This window comes from Emys orbicularis, chromosome 6 (genome assembly GCF_028017835.1).
Source record: "Emys orbicularis isolate rEmyOrb1 chromosome 6, rEmyOrb1.hap1, whole genome shotgun sequence".
In the NCBI taxonomy this organism is placed as follows: Eukaryota; Metazoa; Chordata; order Testudines; family Emydidae; genus Emys; species Emys orbicularis.
The window spans coordinates 2,563,009-2,582,014 of NC_088688.1; the positions used below are offsets into that span (position 1 = coordinate 2,563,009).

Here is a 19,006-nt window from a genome sequence, read left to right on the forward strand (position 1 = left end):
GGATAAATGTAAAGTAATGCACATTGGAAAAAATAACCCCAACTATACATACAACATGATGGGGGCTAATTTAGCTACAACGAGTCAGGAAAAAGATCTTGGCGTCATCGTGGATAGTTCTCTAAAGATGTCCACGCAGTGTGCAGAGGCGGTCAAAAAAGCAAACAGGATGTTAGGAATCATTAAAAAGGGGATAGAGAATAAGACTGAGAATATATTATTGCCCTTATATAAATCCATGGTACGCCCACATCTCGAATACTGTGTACAGATGTGGTCTCCTCACCTCAAAAAAGATATTCTAGCACTAGAAAAGGTTCAGAAAAGAGCAACTAAAATGATTAAGGGTTTAGAGAGGGTCCCATATGAGGAAAGATTAAAGAGGCTAGGACTCTTCAGTTTGGAAAAGAGAAGACTAAGGGGGGACATGATAGAGGTATATAAAATCATGAGTGATGTTGAGAAAGTGGATAAGGAAAAGTTATTTACTTATTCCCATAATACAAGAACTAGGGGTCACCAAATGAAATTAATAGGCAGCAGGTTTAAAACAAATAAAAGGAAGTTCTTCTTCACGCAGCGCACAGTCAACTTGTGGAACTCCTTACCTGAGGAGGTTGTGAAGGCTAGGACTATAACAATGTTTAAAAGGGGACTGGATAAATTCATGGTGGCTAAGTCCATAAATGGCTATTAGCCAGGATGGGTAAGAATGGTGTCCCTAGCCTCTGTTTGTCAGAGGATGGAGATGGATGGCAGGAGAGAGATCACTTGATCATTGCCTGTTAGGTTCACTCCCTCTGGGGCACCTGGCATTGGCCACTGTCGGTAGACAGATACTGGGCTAGATGGACCTTTGGTCTGACCCAGTACGGCCGTTCTTATGTTCTTAAGAGGTGAAGAAGGGCAAGCCGGGGGGTGTGGGGCTGTACTGCATTGGAGTGGGGGGCAGGGGGCAGGCCCGTGGGTACGGAGTGGGGCAGGGCCATCGCCGTGTGCCAGCCCTAGCACCCATGGGCCTCCTGCACCCCCCTCATGGCAGCTTCACCCGGGCCCGAGCCCCACGCCGGGGCAGCCGGGGCCCTCCCCGAGCCAGGGCAGGTGGCAGGAGCAGGTACCTAGCACCCAAGGGAGGTGTCTCTAGGTGCAGCTTCAGGAGCCCTGGCCTCCATCCCCCCACGTGTTTGCTGGGGGATGCACCTGTCTCGGCCCCAGCCAAGTGCAGAGCAGCGACCCCCCCCCCCCCCCCGCGCAAGGGGCGGTGGGAAGGGGGCTCTCGGCGCTGCTCCCCCCCCGGCCGCGGGGGCAGAGCCCAGGGCAGCCTTAGCGCTGCTCGAGCAGCAGCCAGGGGAGAGATTGGGCTCTCCTCGGCCACCGTACCCCAAGCCCGCGCTCTGACCACGCCCAGCGAAGGCGGACTCCGCCTCCGCCCGTTACAGCTTGCGCCTCGCGCTCCCCACGCCTGAGACGCAAGAGCCACGTCAAATCTTCCGCTTCGCCGCTGCCTTAGCAACCGGCACTTCCGGCTCCCTCCGCCAATCCCCGCTTCCGGCCCCGAACGCGGGGGCCAATCCGCGGCGAGGGGGCGTGGCCGAGGGGGAGATGGCGCAGAGGCTCCATCCCCGCGGCCGGGCGCGCTCCGGCGAGCGGAGCCGGCCCCGCGGCTCGAAGCGGGCCCGGCGCGAGGCCCCCGCGGGGGCCGGCTGCCTGCGCGCGTGGACGGAGGAGAACGATGGGCTGGCCGGGGGCTGGCGGGTAGGCGCGGCCGCGGGGCCTGGCCGGGGCGCGGGGCGGGGGCCGGGACTGGCCGGAGCGAGACCCCCCGGCCCGGCCGGCCGGCAGCGGGGCTCGCCCGGCGGGAGACCCTGACCGCGGCTTCCTTCCTTGCAGGCCAGCCGCTCCTCGGGCCCGGGCCGCGCGGCGCAGCAGGCGGCGCGGCGCTGCCGACTCGCCTTCGACTCGCTGCTCCGGAAGATCCAAGGTAGGAGGGGGCCCGCCCCGGCCCTGGCCCCGGTCTCCTGCCCGCGGGCTCCGCACCGGCCCCGGCGCTGGGGGCTGCGCAGCGGGGGGCGTCCCTGTCCCGCAGCCGGGCCGGCACCGGCCCTTCCCGAGAGACACCTGCCCTGGGGTCCGGTCCCCGCGCTCCCAGCCCGTCCCCGGGCCAGGGGAGCTGGAAGGCGGGGACGGGCTGGTGGCTCCTCAGTCGCTGGGGACGGGACGGGGGCGGCAGTCCGCTGCCCACTTGGCGCCAGGGAGAGGCCCGGGGGGGCGCAGCAGCTGCCTGAGGAGGCAGATTTCCTGCGGGGAGTGTGTGTTGGGAAAGGGGGGAGCCAGGGGGAGATTTGGTAGCTGCTGTCAACTACCTGAAGGGGGTTTCAAAGAGGATGGAGCTCGGCTGTTCTCAGTGGTACCAGATGACAGAACAAGGAGCAATGGTCTCAAGTTGCAGTGGGGGAGGTCTAGGTTGGATATTAGGAAACACTATTTCACTAGGAGGGTGGTGAAGCACTGGAATGGGTTCCCTAGGGAGGTGGTGGAGTCTCCTTCCTTGGAGGTTTTTAAGGCCCGGCTTGACAAAGCCCTGGCTGGGATGATTTAGTTGGGAATTGGTCCTGCTTTGAGCAGGGGGTTGGACTAGATACCTCCTGAGGTCCCTTCCAGCCCTGATAGTCTATGAAAGAGCAAGTGGTCCTGGCAGAGAGCAGAGCAGGTCACTCTTGGGAATAAGTCCCACTGCTGTCCCGGGGTCGATGTCCCCCGACAGCGCCACTAGAGAGAGGGTGTGGAAACCACGACCCACACCCGGGAGGCCAAGCGACCATTGATGCTCTGCTAGAATGGCTGAAAGGACTCTAATCTTTGTGCTGGAGGACCAAAACCTAACCAGTTGGAAGAAAACGGAGGCACAGGCAGACAGCCTGACGCTGCCAGATGCTGGTGGTAACCTACGCTCTTATACCTGCCTGATGCAGTTCCCGTCTATGTGATTCTAGGGCTGAGGCAGTGTATTGAGAACCAGAGCAGGAAGTATCAATTGTTGGCGCAGGGCAGCCTGATGAAATCTTCCATAGGGATTGCTGTTTGATACACCCTTCATGCCTCCAGCTAGCCTCTTGTTGCATTGGTCTCTAACTGCAGGGCTGCCAGCTGCTCTCCCCAGCCTCTCGCTGGAGCTTACTGTCCTCTACAACTCCCTGCTTTTTGCTGTTAGTGAGTCGGACGGCCTCGTCGAGGGAGAAGCAGAAAGAATCAACCATGGGCTCATTAGGGGTAAGGAAAATGTCCCATGTGTCTGAGAGGCAAGGTCACTAGCATGGCTGGAGCAAGGCCAGGGAGGGGTGATGGAGTAAGGAGGGTGATTTCTCTGCGCTCTCATGTGAATGGCATTGGCAGCTGTCGGAGGCTAGGGGTGAGTGAAGGTGGCAGCTGCAGTGTTCTGGAGACTTGGGGCTTCAAGGGGGAACAGAAAAGCTTACAAGAAACGAAGAGCCCGAGAGAGTAGCACAGGTCACAGTGAAAACAGAAGTGTTACTAATTGACTTACAGTGATTTGGGAGTGGGGGAACCTAAGAGAAATGGGCTGAAATTCGGGGAGGGAGACTCCGATAGCGTTCAGGTAGGTTCCCTCTTGGCAGACGTGACTGTTTAGCAGGAGTCGGCAAAGCTAATGTGGCGGCTTTGGCTCTGGGCCTGGGATACAACCGAATGTTGATAATGTGAGTGCCCATCATTCCCCAGTGCCTGTGTGGGAGAGCCCTTGTTCCTCTCTCTCCTTTTGGGGTTCTCTTCCTTTCCACCGTAGCAGGTAGAAAGCTCTTCTGTGCCTCTCCTAGAGCTAATGGAGCTTGCACTGCTCCAGGCCATGTCTAGTCCCTTCCCAAGGCAGGGCCTCTCTTTTCCTAAGGCTCTGTCACGCTGCTGGAACGGGATCAGTCGCTGAGCAGACTGACCCGTGGTCCTGTGGCTGTTTTCCTCTTCTAGTGCTGGAGGCTTGTGGGGTGTCTGGGCAGGATCTCAGCACAGAGGAGCTCTGGCAGAAAGTGCTGCAGGATGTGACCACGGCAGAGCTGTGCGCACCTCTGCATCGACTAGGTGCTCTGCAGGGAGCGGTATGGCTGGCAGCAAACTGCCTGGGGAGCGTCACTGGTCTCTTCCGGCTCCTGAGTGACACCAAGGTAACGCCACATGGCCTCTCCCCGGCGGATCAGGGCTGGGGCAGGGACCTAGCCGCTGGCTGGTGTACGGAAGATTTGCTGTACTACACTGTGCCATGGGTCCCTCTCGTCTCCTATCCCGAGTCACTTAGTGGCCAGTACCTGATGCTTTAGAGGAAAGCTTAAATCCCAGCCCCCGTATAGCACCTGAGCACTAATGTGATGCTGCCCATACTGGAGGGGAAGGATTCCATTCTGCCCCTTGCAGGTATCACTTTGCAGCCTGGAGCATGAATCTGGTTACCCAGGTCGTTCCTATGAGCTGGCCAGATGTGGATTCCACCCTGTCGGGGACAGTCTCAGACCTGCATGTTGAGATCAGAACCCGCGCACAACTAGTTCATGTGCTGGGGGCTGTTTTCGGACCAAGAGGATCTGAGTTTGATTTCCTGCTGTTACCGTGAGTTCTGAACTGCTGTAGCATACGCTAGAGCAGGGGTCGGCAACCTTTCAGAAGTGGTGTGCCGAGTCTTCATTTATTCACTCTACTTTAAGGTTTCGCGTGTCAGTCATACATTTTAATATTTTTAGAAGGTCTCTTTCTATAAATCTATAATGTATATCTAAACTATTGTTGTATGTAAAGTAAATAAGGTTTTTAAAATGTTTAAGAAGCTTCATTTAAAATTAAATTAAAATGCAGAGCCCCCCGGACCGGTGGCCAGGACCCGGGCAGTGTGAGTGCCACTGAAAATCAGCTCACGTGCCGCCTTCGGCATGTGTGCCATAGGTTGCCTACCCCTGCACTAGAGCAATATCTATGCAGGCCTAAATAAATGCCCATAGGTCTGTGAGAGGGGGCCGAGTTGGTATAAATATTTGTCATAAAACCATCCAGCATAAAGTGCTGTGTCAACAAAAGACCCGAGCCCATCAATGCACTCCCCATTCAGCATGAATAATTCTCTCACTGGTACTAGAACTTTCTCCTAATGCCCAAAGTGCAGTGAATGCTCTCAAACAGTGCCCTCCTGCTGTGGGCTCTTAACGCCCGACGCAGTGAGATCCCTGGCCGGGTCGCCAAGCAAACTGGAAGGGAAGTTCGTAAGCAGACCTGCAGCTTCGGTAGCGAGTGAGTTGCTGACTGTGATTGCGAGGTAACTGTCTCCTGCTGACTGGACAGGCGGCGAGGGCTTTTCTTCCAGCAGAGAGGCTGTGTCAATAGGGGTGAGCTGGGGAGTCTGGGTATCTCGCGCACACAGGGCTCGTGGAACAAAGGATCTCTCGTGTTCTGAATGGATTGCACGTGGATGCTGGGGTGCTAGGGGCAGCCCTGGAAAGCGCACTGAACTCATCCGGGGCAGGGAGGCAGGATACCAGACTAATGGTCTGATCTAGTGCAGCAGGAGGTGGGAAGAAGCTTGCTGCTGCCAGAGCGAGTGTGCGAATCGCTGCAGGAACGAGGCCAGAGGGAGGCTGCGGTGGGGCGTGGTCTGGGCACATGGAGCTCACAGTCAAAAGGCTCAAGAGGCACAATACAGCCCCCCAGACCTACTCTTTCTCTGGGTCCTGGGATTGGTGCCTCCAGTGCTGAGTAACCCGCTGATGTTCTCTCCCCGTGCCTTTCGCAGGGCCCGCTGCCTTCTGCCCACGGGGGTGAGAATGAGCTCCTTGCGCTTCTCAAGGCATGGAGTGTGCCTGTTGAGGGGGACACGTCGCCCCTCGTGGTGCAGAGCACCAAGGACTTGAAAGAGATACTGTGGACCTCAGCTGCCTTCCTGCAAGGTATGGTTAGAGGTGCCTTCTCCACCCCCAGGCGGGGTGCTGCTGCTCCTCCCCTTTCAGTGCCAGCCACCTTCCTGGCCCTAATGCCATCCGAGTCTGCCAGCACTGTGCTGTCACCAGCTGGAATTCCCTCAGCCATTCCCTTCCCTGGAGCAACCAGCCTTGCTCCTGAAGGAAACCTGTTTCCTGCTCTTCATGTTCTTATGTGAGTTAGAGTTGCAGAATACAGACGCTCCCCGACTTACGAGTCAGGGATGTTTACCCGACAATTACGCCAATAAGAACAACAAAAAACCACTTACGGAACTTTTTCCGTAAGTCGGGTTTGCATAACCCGGGGAGCGTCTATAAACGCCAATATCTTAGATGTGCATGTAAATTCCCTACTTCAGTTCCTGGCTCAGTCCTGCCCTGCAGCGTCACAGGGCCCCCAGTCTCTCCCTGTAACCCGTTCCCCGGTTCAGCCCTGCCCTGCAATGTCACGGGGCCCCCCGTCTTTCTCGGTGACTCACTCCTTCACTCAGCCATGCCCTGCAGCGTCACGGGGCTCCTCGTCTCCCCCAGTGGCCTGCTCCCTGGCCCAGCTCTGCCCTGCAGCGTCACAGGGCCTCCCCATATGCCTGCCCCTGTGCCCCATTCTTCATCTGTGCCGGGGATGAGAAAGGGCCCCCATCAGGCAGAAGGCTAGCAGGGGGCTCATGGTGAGTTCAAAATGGGTTACAGTGCACCTGGGAGCCAGCTTTGCAACTTCTTGGTTAAGTTTCACTGCAGTGTGATTGGAGCCATGGCCGGCCCTGGTCAGGCCTCTTGCTTGGTCCCTGTCCTGACCCTCCTTGGAGCTCCCCAGGAGGTGAGTATCGCACTGCTCACCCTGGGGCAGCCAATTGATGGCAATGCCTCTGTGTGTTAAACAGGTAGGGCGAACTACATGTCCCAGCATGCCATGCTCCACTCTAAGCAGCCAGCTTATTTAATGCTGGGGCCTGTCCTCTCCACTGGCTGCACTTCTGTATGCAGACAGAGGGCAAGCCTCCCCCCGCATAACCCTGGTGTAGAGGGGGATGCAGATGGCTTTCCCTTTGTGTATTCCAAGTCCTAGCAGAGCAGACATAACCGTACTGGGCCCAAGGGCGGAGTTCCAGAGTCGGGAGGGAGGTTTGAGATGGCTAGCAAGGGAGGTAGTCAGTGATGCTGTCTCACATGGCGCTGTATAAAACATGCCAGACTCCCGGCAGAGTCCGTTCCCTGTGGAGCTCCCGGCCAGAGGCCCAGAAGACCCAGCACTGCCCAGGGGTTAGCGTTATAGCTGGAAAATTGCCAGGTGGCTGTGCCCTCGGGAAGAGAGGGAGGGTGTGGGCCAAATGTTAATTGGGAGGCAGTTTCAGGCAGGTGGGGTAGTGCCCAGGCAGGAGGGATGCCTAGCGTGTGAGGGGTTGAATGCGTAAATAGATCACAATAAATGACTGTCCCAAGGCGGGTTCCCGGCCAGTGGCCCAGACGCAGGTGGAGCCTTTGAGTTAGTGACTGAGAAAGGGGCAGGTCTGGAGACCAGAATCGGAATGATCCCACCGAGCTGCAGGCTTCAGCTCTCGCCCCAGCACAGTCCCGGCTGACCCTGCCTGCCTGCTCCCCGACGGCATCTCGGCTAAGGCTCTGCAGGGGAATATGAATCCTCCTGGGATTGGTACGCCCCTGCCCAGCCTGGCTGGCTCTTGGCAATCCTCGTTGCAATGTCAGTGATGTTCCCGTAGCACGTGCATGGTGCTGCGCAGTGTGCTGCAGGGGTCAGGGGAGGTCGCAGTCCCATGGCAATGGCAGGGTATGGCGCAGACGGCTATAACATGGTGTGAGACATGCACTGAGTGGGGAGGGTCGTTGAAGCAGGAATACTGCGTGGGACCAGATGGGAGGGGGTGCAGGGAGTGCTGGTCACGGTGCCGTTCCAGGCCCGTGGGATAGCGTGAAAGGCAGAGCCTACAGGGGGCGAAGGAGGTGGAGCAGAGTGAACGTTTTGTGTGTGTGTGTTTCAGGTTTGCAGGGCTTGGAGGCTGGGAATCTCCCCACAGCTCTCTCCCTGCTCCAGGCAGCTGCATCCGGGTTCTGCTCCAAGAGGGTCCTGGCCCAGATCTACACCTGCATCGGCTGCTGCACTCAGCAAATGGTAACAAGCTGGGGCCTGTCTCCCTCTAGCAGGGGACAGGGAGGGTACAAGAGCCAGTGCCTCCATCGCCCCAAGGAGAGCCTGCGTGTGGGCTGGCAGAGGCATGGGAGGAGACTGGGTGAACGTCTGTTCTGTATACGCGTGCTGCACTGGACAGGGGGAGCAGGGTCTCTTGGGCCCCCAGCCTCCTTGGGAAGTTGCTGCCTTAGTTTCCCACAACAAGACTGGCTGCACTAGCCAGTGTCTGCTGCCTCCCGAATACCCCCTGCCCCATGGCAGGGGTGTGAGTGCCATGGTGGGGTCGAGCAAGCCCAGCTCGATGGGAGGGGAGCACTGGTGCCCTGCAAGGGCCCAGCACAGAGTGAGTCATCCCAGTGAAAGAGGGGGGGTTGGGAAGAGGGGCTGTGAGGGATGAGGAGCTGTGAGTGACCTGGTCGTTGGGCTGGAGTTACTGGAGAACTGTGGGCTAGAACTGCCGGGATGTATTGATCTAATTTTATAGTGGGCTGTTGGAAAAACAAGCAAGGAAGCAACATAATGGATCTTGATAAGCAACTTCCAAACAAACAATAGGGGAGGCGATTAGAGGACAGTGGCCTACTTCCAGGCCCCAGGGACACAGCTGTTCTGCCAGTGCTGGGCACAGAGAGATCAAGGGAACACGAAACAGATAAAAGGGGGGAGGTGTTAGTTGCGAGGCCTGAGACCTGAGAAGAATGCTTAGAGGTGCATTTACCCTGGTAACATATGATTGGTAGGAGCCCATGTGCAAACTGCCCCTTGGGGATTGTGCTGACCCCCCCCCCCCCACCCCCGGTACTGTCTGTATGGGGGATCTGCTCGGGGGCACTGACCCAGACACCAGTGGGGATAAATCTGCCTTGGTGCCCGGGAGAAGGACTGGGGCACTTCTCCAGCAGGGCTTTTCCGGCTCTCAAGTCCGAGTCCGTTCCCTGGTCTCTGATCCCACTGCCCCGGAGGGAAATCCAATAGCGGTTCCTGTGGAGGACGGATCCTGTACTGACACGGCAGGAAGCGGGACCTGGGGCTTGCTGGGCTGAGGAGCTGGTTTCCTTCGGATCCCCAGAGTGACTGACAGGAGACGGACTGACAAGCAGAACGGCTCAAAGTGACCGAGTCTTGGGTGCTTGCCTGGCCATCATCACTGCAGAATCGGGTCCCTGCCCCGTGGGTCTCTCACTTCGAAGGACAAACCTGTTCTGGTTCTTCCTGCCCTGGGAGAGTTGCCCGGGGCAGACTGCTTGTCACTGAGCGGGAAAGTGAGCCCAGGGCTGAGGCTGTGCAGTCCAAGGGGTTGGAAAGCAGAGGGCGGGGAGGGTCACAGTGGGGCAGGGAGGGAGGCCCACTCCCATAGGGCAGTGTGGAAGCTTACAAAGACCCTGATCCTGAAAAGTGCTGAGCAGCAGTGACATCTGTGGGTGCTGAGCCCAGGGGCAGCAGTGGGGCTGGAGGTGAGGGCAGAGTGGAGGAGATGGGATGTGACTTTGGAGAGTCTGGTGCTTACTGCCCCAAATCCATCCCGGAGAGCCATTGCTGTTCTTGGTGGGTGCAAGAACTGGGTCCTCACCGTGCCGTCTGGCCTGGCTGACGCCACCGGGACGTGTCCCGATCTGCAGAGGGGTGTGCGGCAAAGGGAGTGGCACGGGTGGGGGAGGCGTTGCCACAGCAGGGATGTGGTCTAGAAACTAGAGTGCCAGATGGTTGGGCTTGGGTTTCCAGCCCCAGGAGGTGACTGCAGCTGGGCAGTGGGAGGGGTTCAGGTTAGCCAGCATTGAGACTGACACGAGTTGGATCACAGAAACCCCCTTGGGAGCTGCCACCTGACGTATCAAGACTACCCCTGCTTCTGTTTTCCCTGCCAGCTCAGGACTCCAGCACCCTGTCTTGCTGAGCCAGACACTCCCATCTGCTCCAACACAGACCCAGGGTCTGAATCACTTGTCCCAAAGCTGCAAGTTTACTTGAAAACAGCTCACAGAAATGTGCTTGTCTTTAGCACTCAGATGCCCAACTCCCAATGGGGTCTAAACCCAAATAAATCCGTTTTACCCTGCATAAAGCTTATGCAGAGCAAACTCATAAATTGTTCGCCCTCTCTAACACTGATAGAGATATGCACAGTTATTTGCTCCCCCAGGTATTAATACATACTCTGAGTAAATTACTAAATAAAAAGTGATTTTATTAAATACAGACAGTAGGATTTAAGTGGTTCCAAGTAGTAACAGACAGAACAAAGTAAGTCACCAAGTAAAATAAAATAAAATGCGCAAATCTATGTCTAATCAAACTAAATACAGATAAGTTCCTCACCAGTTCCAGAATGCTCCCTTTTACAGGCTAATCTCCTTTTAGCCTGGGTCCAGCAATCACTCACACCCCCTGTAGTTACTGTCCTTTGTTCCAGTTTCCTTCAAGTATCCTGGGGGGGTGGAGAGGCTCCTTCCTTAGCCAGCTGAAGACAAAATGGAGGGGTCTCCCACGGGTTTAAATAGACTCTCTCTTGTGGGTGGACACCCCCCTCCTATGCAAAGTCCAGCTCCAAGATGGAGTTCCAGAGTCACCTGGGCAAGTCACATGTCCCTGCATGACTCAGTCTTTACAGGCCGAAGCCATTGTCCGCATGTCTCCAGGAAGACTTCTTATGTGGATTGGAGCATTCCAAGATGCATTGTTCCCCAAGTGTTTCCTGATCAGGTACTTAACCTGGCGAATTCCTTTCTAAAGAAGCTGACCAAATGCCTCACAAAGCTTACTTAGAAACCAAGCCAGCATACAGCCCATATTCTTAACCTCAAGTAGAAAATGATATATATATATGTACAAATAGGATGAATAGATATAGTAGACCATAACCTTTACGGAGATATATTACATGGCACAGGCAGCACAAAACATATTCCAGTTCTGTCAGACATACATTTATAAGCACCCCCCCATAAAGCCTTATGGGGTACACTGTCACAGAGACCCTCCCCCACCGCTCCATGCCCAGCTTGGTGGCTGCTCTGATTCCACGCCCCCAGTCTTTGGGGGCAGGGCGACCTCCTCAGGCAGCGTCAGGTTCCCTGGAACATTGTTTTCCGGGTGATATTCCAGCCATGTCAGCAGTGACTGATTATGCTGCGTGTGATTCTCTCCCGCCCCCAGGGCAAGCCTCAGACTGCTCTTCAGCACTTGAAGCGGGCGCTGCAGGTGGATTTCCAGTGCCTCTCTGCCCTGTCCCAGGCGGCGCTGGTGTACCGCCAGCTGGGGGAGACGGACGCAGAGTTGGAGGCCCTGGCTCTGCTGTACAAGGTTTGTCTCTTCCCAAGGTGAAGCATCACAAGCCAGGTGGCTGCATTGATGTCTCTGGTCCAGCTATGCCTGTGCAGAGCCTCCTGCCCCACCCCACCCCCCACCTCCAACATGACCTCTACCCCTGTGGGGGGGCAGGGTCAGTCTGGCCACTCAGAGCCCAGTGGTGGCTGCTGCTGGCACCACCTCAGGCATGCTGGGCCTCCAGCACCCAGGCTAGAAATGGAAGAGTCCCGCTGCCTGATGCACCCTGCTCAGCAGGTGGACGCTGGCCAGTGCTGGGTAATCAAGGGTTGGGCTGTTGGACCAGCCGCAGGAGCAAGGTACATCTCACCAAGTGTATGAACTAGGAAGCGGATTGAAGGAGGTGACAGTTCAGTGCCCAGTGAGCACTGCTTTCAGTGACAGGCGTGTGGTGGTGAGGGGCACGTGTAGCGCGGGGGGCTCACTGGGCACGTAGTAGACAGTTAATTTTCCTGCTCCTGGTTTGTAATGAAGTGCCAATGTGGGACTGAAGACAGATTTCCCGAGCTCCTGACAACACGGACAGGGCTGACCAGGCCCACCGCCCTTCCGAGGGGAGAAACTGTCCCATGCTGCTCTGGGAGCACTGATCTTTAATTCTCTCTGCTCTGAGTGGCTATTAGAGATCCCCCAACACAGGACTTTGCCTGTCCTCTCCACACTGAGGCGCTTGCCTCTGTTCTCCACCCCAGAGGTGACTGCGTTTCAGCGGGTGGGAGGTTGAGAGGCCCTGTAGGGGATGGTGCCGGAGCAGTGAGCGATATAGACTGGCTGGACCAGAATATCTGTAGGTGAACTGACTCCTCCCCCTCCCTCCCCCCCGCAGGCTCTGGAGACCCCCGCTCAGGAGGCTGTCTCCATCGATCCTTGCTTTCTAATCCGAACGGAGCTCCTTGTTCACACCCCGGCCCTGGCATCCCTGTTCAGCCGCAGCCACCCGTCGGAAGTGAAGTACCTGCTGGCGCAGCGATGCCTCCAGGCTGGCAGGTAAAGCACTTCCCACCCCCTGCTCACCTGCGACCCTCCCTTCTCTGAGCGCCCAGGTAAACCCCTGTTCAGCATCGCCCTTGTGTCTGGGTGGTGACGGAGCAGCAGTTACGCCCCTGCAGGCTCCGCCCTCCTCGCGGGGACCAGTACCACTGGCTAGAGTCAAGCGGGAGGCTGCTTGCACAGCTCTGCTGGCACTTGTCAGTCCTGGGCCTGCTGGCTGCTGCTGTCCTCGGGGTCTTCCCTGTCCCCCAAGGGCCAGGCTGCTCCCTGGCTGCTTGAGGTACCTCCTCACGTCGCTCTCTGTCGCAGGGTGGGTGAGGCAGTGGAGCATTACCTGGATCTTCTGGCTCTGCTGCAGGAGGGGCCGCAGCACCAGGTAAGCCTCTTGGGAAGGAATCCACATGGTGTGTTGGGGTGACTGGGTTCCCGTCTTCGGACTCCCTGGGATTCGGCAGGGCAGCTCCCTGCATCCCTCCAGCTAGCGTCTCCTCTACCTGCCCGGAGTCTCTGCAGGGACAGAGCCCTCACCTCTCCCTGGAGGGCACCCTGAGCCGCAGAGCATGAGGGGGCAGAGTCAAGGCTAACGGCCTGGCCTGGGGTTCGAGAGGCGCTGTGGAATGGATGCGGGGGGGAGCTCACCCACACAGTACATGGGCCCCGCCCCCACGTTTTCAAACTGGACTCTGAATTTGGGTGTCGTGAGACAGCAAGAGGCTGCGTGCCCGCCCTGCAGCTGTGAGCACTCGGCACCTCTTCCGGTCAGGCCGAGGCGCGCACTGCGAGAGAGCTCCCGGGAGGGCTGACCTAGAGCTGTGTGAACGGGAGAGCTGCCCCTTCTGTGCTGTGTCCCCACGTCTCCGCTGGCTTCGGGAGCCCCTGCCCGGGGCCCATTGGAGCCTGTGACACTTGCTCCTCACTCGGCCTGTGGAGTGGCCGCTGCTGAGCCCCGCGAGGTGCTCCCAAGTGCCGGTTGGTGCATGCTGCCCCCAGTCCCCTAGGTGGCGCTGCGGGTGCTGAGGGTGACACGGTTGCTCTCGCTGCCCAGGTGCCCCTGCACGGCAGGTCAGCTCTGCCCAGGATCCCGGAGGTGTTCCTGGAAGCTGCGTCCGCCCTCGAGCAGCTCGGGAGGTACCAGGACGCCATAGCTGTGTGTGAGGAGATCATCAGTCGAACGGATGACCTGATCCCGGAGACGCTGCGGATCGAATTGGACTCTGGTGCTGGAGGGGAGGCGCCAGGGAGTGCAGGCTCCCCTTCACCTGGCATCCCACCCCAGCAGAGAGAGAGCCTGCGCTGCATCGTGTGGAGGGCAGCTGCGTATCTGCACCAGGGCCGGGCTTGGGCCAGGCTGGGGGAGAGCAAGGAAGCCATAACACGGTTTACCAGGTGACTCCATCTGCCGTGGAGGGGAGCTGTGGGGCCATTTGCAGAGTGGGGGGTGCGAGGCCCCCCGTGCAGTGGCTCTGGGGCAGCATAGAGCTCAGCGGTGTTGGCTGTGGCACTCTCATGCTGGGCTGGGCTGACCCATGGCTTTGATGTGACCTCCCCACCGGGAAACGGCACAGAAATGACTTTGACCTTCCCCCTGCAGGTGCCTTAATGTCCTCCTGAGAGTCCAGCTCGTGAGCGCAGGTACGGTACAGCTCAGCCCGCCCGCTGCGGTTCCTGCATGGGAGGGACCAGCCTGGGAGCTGGCTAGGGCCTGGCCGGGGCTCTGAACCTGGAAAGCGCCATGGTAACGCTCAGTAGCAATAGGGGATTAAACAAGGCTCCATGCCCAGCAGGAAAGGACCTGTCTCCTTGCCCTGAGCCATGATCCGCTCTGGAGCATCGGCAGAGACTGGCGGGTGGGGTGGGGTGGGGGAAGCTCAGCTCTGCTCTTTGCCTGCGTTCTCACACCACCCGCTAATGACAGTCAACAGCTGTGGCTTGAGGAGACATGAGGAGAGTCCGGTTCCAGGGAACTGATTTGGGTTAGGTCTTTAAGTGGCTTTTCCTGGAGAATTAGCCCGGTTATGAGATAATTGTGGCTGGTCCTTATCCGCCTCCATCCCTGTAAGATCTGTGCGGGGAAGGGATCTTCAGTCAGGCTGATTGAAACACTTAATGACGTTCATTCCAAAGGCTAACGAGCAGCTTTTGCTGTTCATTCAGCTCTCCTCCCTCTTCAGCGAAGGGCAGGGGAGCGCCCAGCCCACCTGTCAGGGGTCTTCAAGGAGAACTCCAGGCAAACGTCAGACTTGTCATTCCCGATAGAGCCTAGGTGCAAACCAGCAGGTAGCTTCTCCCCTGGCAGCGTCTCTTCACACGCCAGGAGGAATCCCAAGAGCCCAAGCCACGTTTTTCCCTCTGCTGGCCACCGTTAAGCCACAGCTGATCCTGCCCAGGAAGCAGCTTTGGACCCTTCCCTGCCTTTGCCCTGCGGCATCTCCTGGGCCCCTTCCCTTCAGGGAGGTCCCCTGCACAGGCTCTTAGACAGGCCGCCCTGTGACCCCAGCCTCCACACCGGAAGCCTTTTTGCTGCACTGTGTTCAGCTGGGAGCCAGTGCTGCCCTCCCAGCAGAGCTCTCAAAGGGGTGGGGGAGTTGGAAATATCCCCAGGCCAGCGCTGCCAGCCTGGGGATATGGGGAGCGCTGCCCAGCGGACTCCACAGCCACGTGTGGGGTGTTCTTTCTATGCCAGCCAGCATCCAGAGCGGCGAGGAGATGGCAGAGGCCCTGCCAGAGGCAAAGGTGCTCCAGAAGATCAGGTTGCTGGCTCTCCTCGGACGAGGCTCCCAGTTCCAGGAGCTGGGTCGGGACAAAGAAGCTTTGATGAATTTCCAGCACAGTCTGCAAGTTTGCCCAGGTACCAGAGGCTCGTATTGCTGGCGGCGGGGTGTAGCCTGTGGCCTGCTCTGACTTCCTGGCGCTATGGGCCTAGGAAGTTAAGCCAATAAGCCCTGGAGCCTGCTAGGTTATGGTGACGCTCTCCCACAATCCCCTGGGTTCCCTCCCAGCTGCAGTGCCATTCAGCAAGGCCGCCTCTAACCCAGTCGGACCAGGCCTGGCTGAATACACCAGAGTGCCTTTGGTTTCCATGGCAAACTCTGTCCTGGTGAAAGGTGCTGGCCTCTCAGCCCTGGGGGGGGGATTTTGCGCCAGTGACCCATCTGGGAAAGGCTCCCTGTTCCATAGCTATGCCGCTCCTGGCTCTCAGCCTCCTGGATGGTTCAGAAACCCCCACAGAACTCCCCCTAATCTGCACAGTCCCCGGTGTTGGCTGAGGTCCCTCTGTGTCTTGCAGGTGACCCTGCTGCCACCTCTCACCTGCTGCGAGCTCTGTGGAAGCTGAACCGAAGGCAGGAGGCTGCTGCTCTCTGGCAGAAGTTGCCCGCGGACGCTGCCCCGGCAGACGGACAGCAGGAAGCACCGGGGAGGTGTGTAAGGTGCTTGGTGGCTGCGGCTATTGCTAGGCCTAGGAGCTAGCTCCAGAGCTGCCGGGTTGTGTGGCACTAAGGGCTTGCCCGGCTCTGGACCTCAGCGCCTGTCTGGGCTACTCCTGCACATGAGTCCTCCAACCCTTACAGGGCGCAGAGCTGAGCCCGCTGCACGGCATCTGGGGTGGTCATTTCCCAGCGAGACCCCTGCAGCCCATCCACCTGCTGTGTTCAGCTCTGACTTCTAGCAACGCCCACACGGGCGGCTCCGGACCATCGATCCCAGGGTGTGCCACTGGCCTCGATTGTTACTGCCCAGCGAACCCCTCCCCTGAGAGCCCAGAGCAGCAGCTTGTTAGCCTGGGACTGACACCTGGGAACTGCTGGCTCGAAGGGAGCTTGAGGGCCAGGTCAGGGTGGATTTCCTGCAGCAGAGCATGGAGTGAGCCACAAGTCTTCCTGATCCCCATGGGACCCACCTCCACTCTGGGCTAGCATGGGACCTGCTGCTTTCATGGCTTTTTGCCCTGTTGGGCTTGAAGTCAGCAGGCGGATTTCAGGAGGGCATGTCTATGGGCAGAGAGGAGGGAGCTGGCATGGAGCCCATAGGTGGGAAAGAGGGTCAATCCCCAGGTGGGAGGGTCCAGCAGGGCATGGGATTCCTTGTGGAACAGGGAGTGGGGCCTGACAGCCAAAACCGCAGTGCTGTCCCTGCTGGGACCCTGAGCCCAGCTTCCTTTCAAGCCGGATCCCAGTGATTTCAGATCCAGTTCTGCTGCCCGCTATTCGAAAAGGAGCTTGGTAAATTGTAGCGGGATGAGAGAAAAGCCCCGAGGATGGTTAAAGGGTTGACTCAGGGAGCTCAGGCCGCTTAGCTTCACAAGGGGAAGGCTCTGGGGTGACTGGATCAGTCTATAAGTACCTACTCGGGGAGCAAATCTGTAATACTGGGCTCTTCAGTCTTGCAGCAAGAGGTCTAACACGGTCCGATGGCTGGTCGTTGAAGCTAGACACGATCAGACTGAAAAGCTGTCCCTTATTTCTAACAGTGGGGGACATTCCCCCTGGAGCAATTTACCAAGGGGTGGGGGATTCCCCATCACTGACACTTTTTAAATCAAGATGGGATGTTTCATTAAAAGCTCGGCTCTAGGAATTATCTGGAGGAAGCTCTCTGGCCTGTGCTCTACAGGAGGTCAGACTAGATCATAGTGGTTTCTTCTGGCCTTGGAATCTGTGAATCGTGCGAATAACACCCCCTATTTCCCTCTTCCACTCTCGGGAATTCCCACAGCCTGTACAGCCGTGTCTTCACTGGGAAAAGGGCTGTTTTCACCGGGTGTTAAGATGCTACTGTCGACAGCCCAAGTTGTAATTCTAACCTGTTGCTGGGGGTGAACCCTACGCTGCCCGGTGTGGTTCATCTCCACCCACTAGCACAAGCTAAAACGACGGCTGCCTTGTCTGCCCTAGGACGTTAACACGTTAAAAACACCTTTATTCTAGTGTGGCCGTGGCCTGTGTTGCCAGCCCTGGGTGGAGAGGATGGAGTATGTGGTGAGGCCAGAATTACCCCTTGCCCCAGGGCTGCTGTCTGAGCTGAAGCAGCTCCTGCCCTGGGACTAAGAAGCTTGGACAGAGTGGTGTGGGATGAACCTGCTGCTAAGAATTCTCTCCTGCCCGTGCCCGTCTCCGGAGGCAGCTCAGACTGGAATGCTGCCGTGGGTCGGTTACAGCGTCTGTCTGTGATCCCAGCTGTTGTCACTCCCCGGCCAGCTGTCCTTTCTTACGGTACCCAAATAGGCCTTGCTCCCTAACCGGTCCCCTGGTCTCTTTCAGGCCCTACCCGTTGTACCTGGTGTCGTGTCTAAAGCAGGTGAACCTCCCACACGATGAGTCTCTTGCTAGGAGTCTGCAGGACTATCTGAGGACCAGTGGCCAGGATCCTTAGAGCCATCCCCATCTCCCTCCCCACAGTCACGCAACTGCTAAAATCTCTTTCCCTGCAGAGGGCAGCAGGACGGCATTCTGCTCTGATGGCTTTCCCAGGACTCTGACTTGCCCTTGGGCAGAAGAACTCTTCCTAGCCAAGGCACCGAAGCACAATGAAGCTATTTTTTTGGTAATAAAAAGGACGCGGGAGTCGGCCACGCCCCAGTGTGTTCGGCTTACGCACACTCTTCTAAACCTCTCCTGGACTGTCTACGTTAAGAGTGAAGCATTGTGTGCTGCAGGGCGCTTGCCCGAGCGCTGTCGGGAATGGCGTGAGCCTCCTGCCTCCATGTCCCCTCGCCGTGGAGAGTGGGGCTACCTGCGTGCTGGATCCATTGGGCCATGCCTACCGTAGGAGCACAGGTGTGTGTTTTAACACGTTAGCACCTAGTGTCGACAGGGCAAGCTGTAGTTCTAACCCCTGGTCCCTGCTGACCTGGCGCCGGAGCCAGCACTAAATGTGGGTGTTCCTGGCTCCTGGCACCGAGCTCCCCCACCTTTCTGTCTGAGCCGCAGCAGTTTCCCCCAACTACGCTGCACCCAGGGGCTGCAGGGGGGAGCAGTTCTCAGGGTGAAGGCAGCTTAGAAATGTCTCAGTGGAGAGAGGCAGGGGCAGGGCAGGGTACGCGTGTTCTCTTCAGTGAATGTCACAACAGACCAGGGAGGCCACGGCTGTGCTGGCTGGATTGTCAGGCCAGGGCAGGAGGGGGTCTGCTCAGGTATGGCTCTGCATCGGCACATGCCGGGCCTGGGCTGTGGGGAGAAGAGGGATCAGACCTAGCTGCCCTGGGGAGCTCTAAGCGGGGGTGGGGAAGGGTCTGGCATGGAGGAGAGGATCAGCTCCATGTGTAATCACAAGGCAGATGCGCTGGGAACTGCAGGGCTCTCTGTGCTTGGTGGGCTGATCTCCAGTGTTGGGCAGGAGCTCTCCCTGGGGCCGGCCATACAGGGTTTGTGTGGGGAGCTGTGGAGGGGATCTCTGCTCGGTGGGTTCGGAAGGCACAGGGCTGGGGGAGGGTGCCCCTAGCTGCAGGGTCTGAGTCTCCTGAGTCAGGGGGCTCTGGGAGGGGGTGTGCAGCCTGTCCAATCAAGAGGGAAGTGCATAGGCTCCTAGCCAATCGAAGTCAGGCGCTGCAGCTTCATGACCACCTGTGGTGTGAGGG

The 19,006-nt window shown here is 58.0% G+C and overlaps 1 protein-coding gene across 1 annotated transcript; it reads left to right on the top strand.

Annotated features, from left to right (window-relative positions):
* Positions 1-3,095: 3,095 nt before the first annotated feature.
* On the top strand, positions 3,096-18,229 carry FANCG (FA complementation group G). Its single transcript, XM_065406740.1, has 12 exons — positions 3,096-3,270; positions 3,982-4,175; positions 5,786-5,939; positions 7,970-8,100; positions 11,272-11,418; positions 12,269-12,429; positions 12,742-12,808; positions 13,478-13,818; positions 14,024-14,064; positions 15,116-15,280; positions 15,719-15,851; positions 17,691-18,229. Exons 1-12 carry the CDS (start codon positions 3,096-3,098, stop codon positions 17,800-17,802), a joined length of 1,821 nt encoding a protein of 606 aa, XP_065262812.1. The 3' UTR covers positions 17,803-18,229.
* The last annotated feature ends 777 nt before the right edge of the window (positions 18,230-19,006 follow it).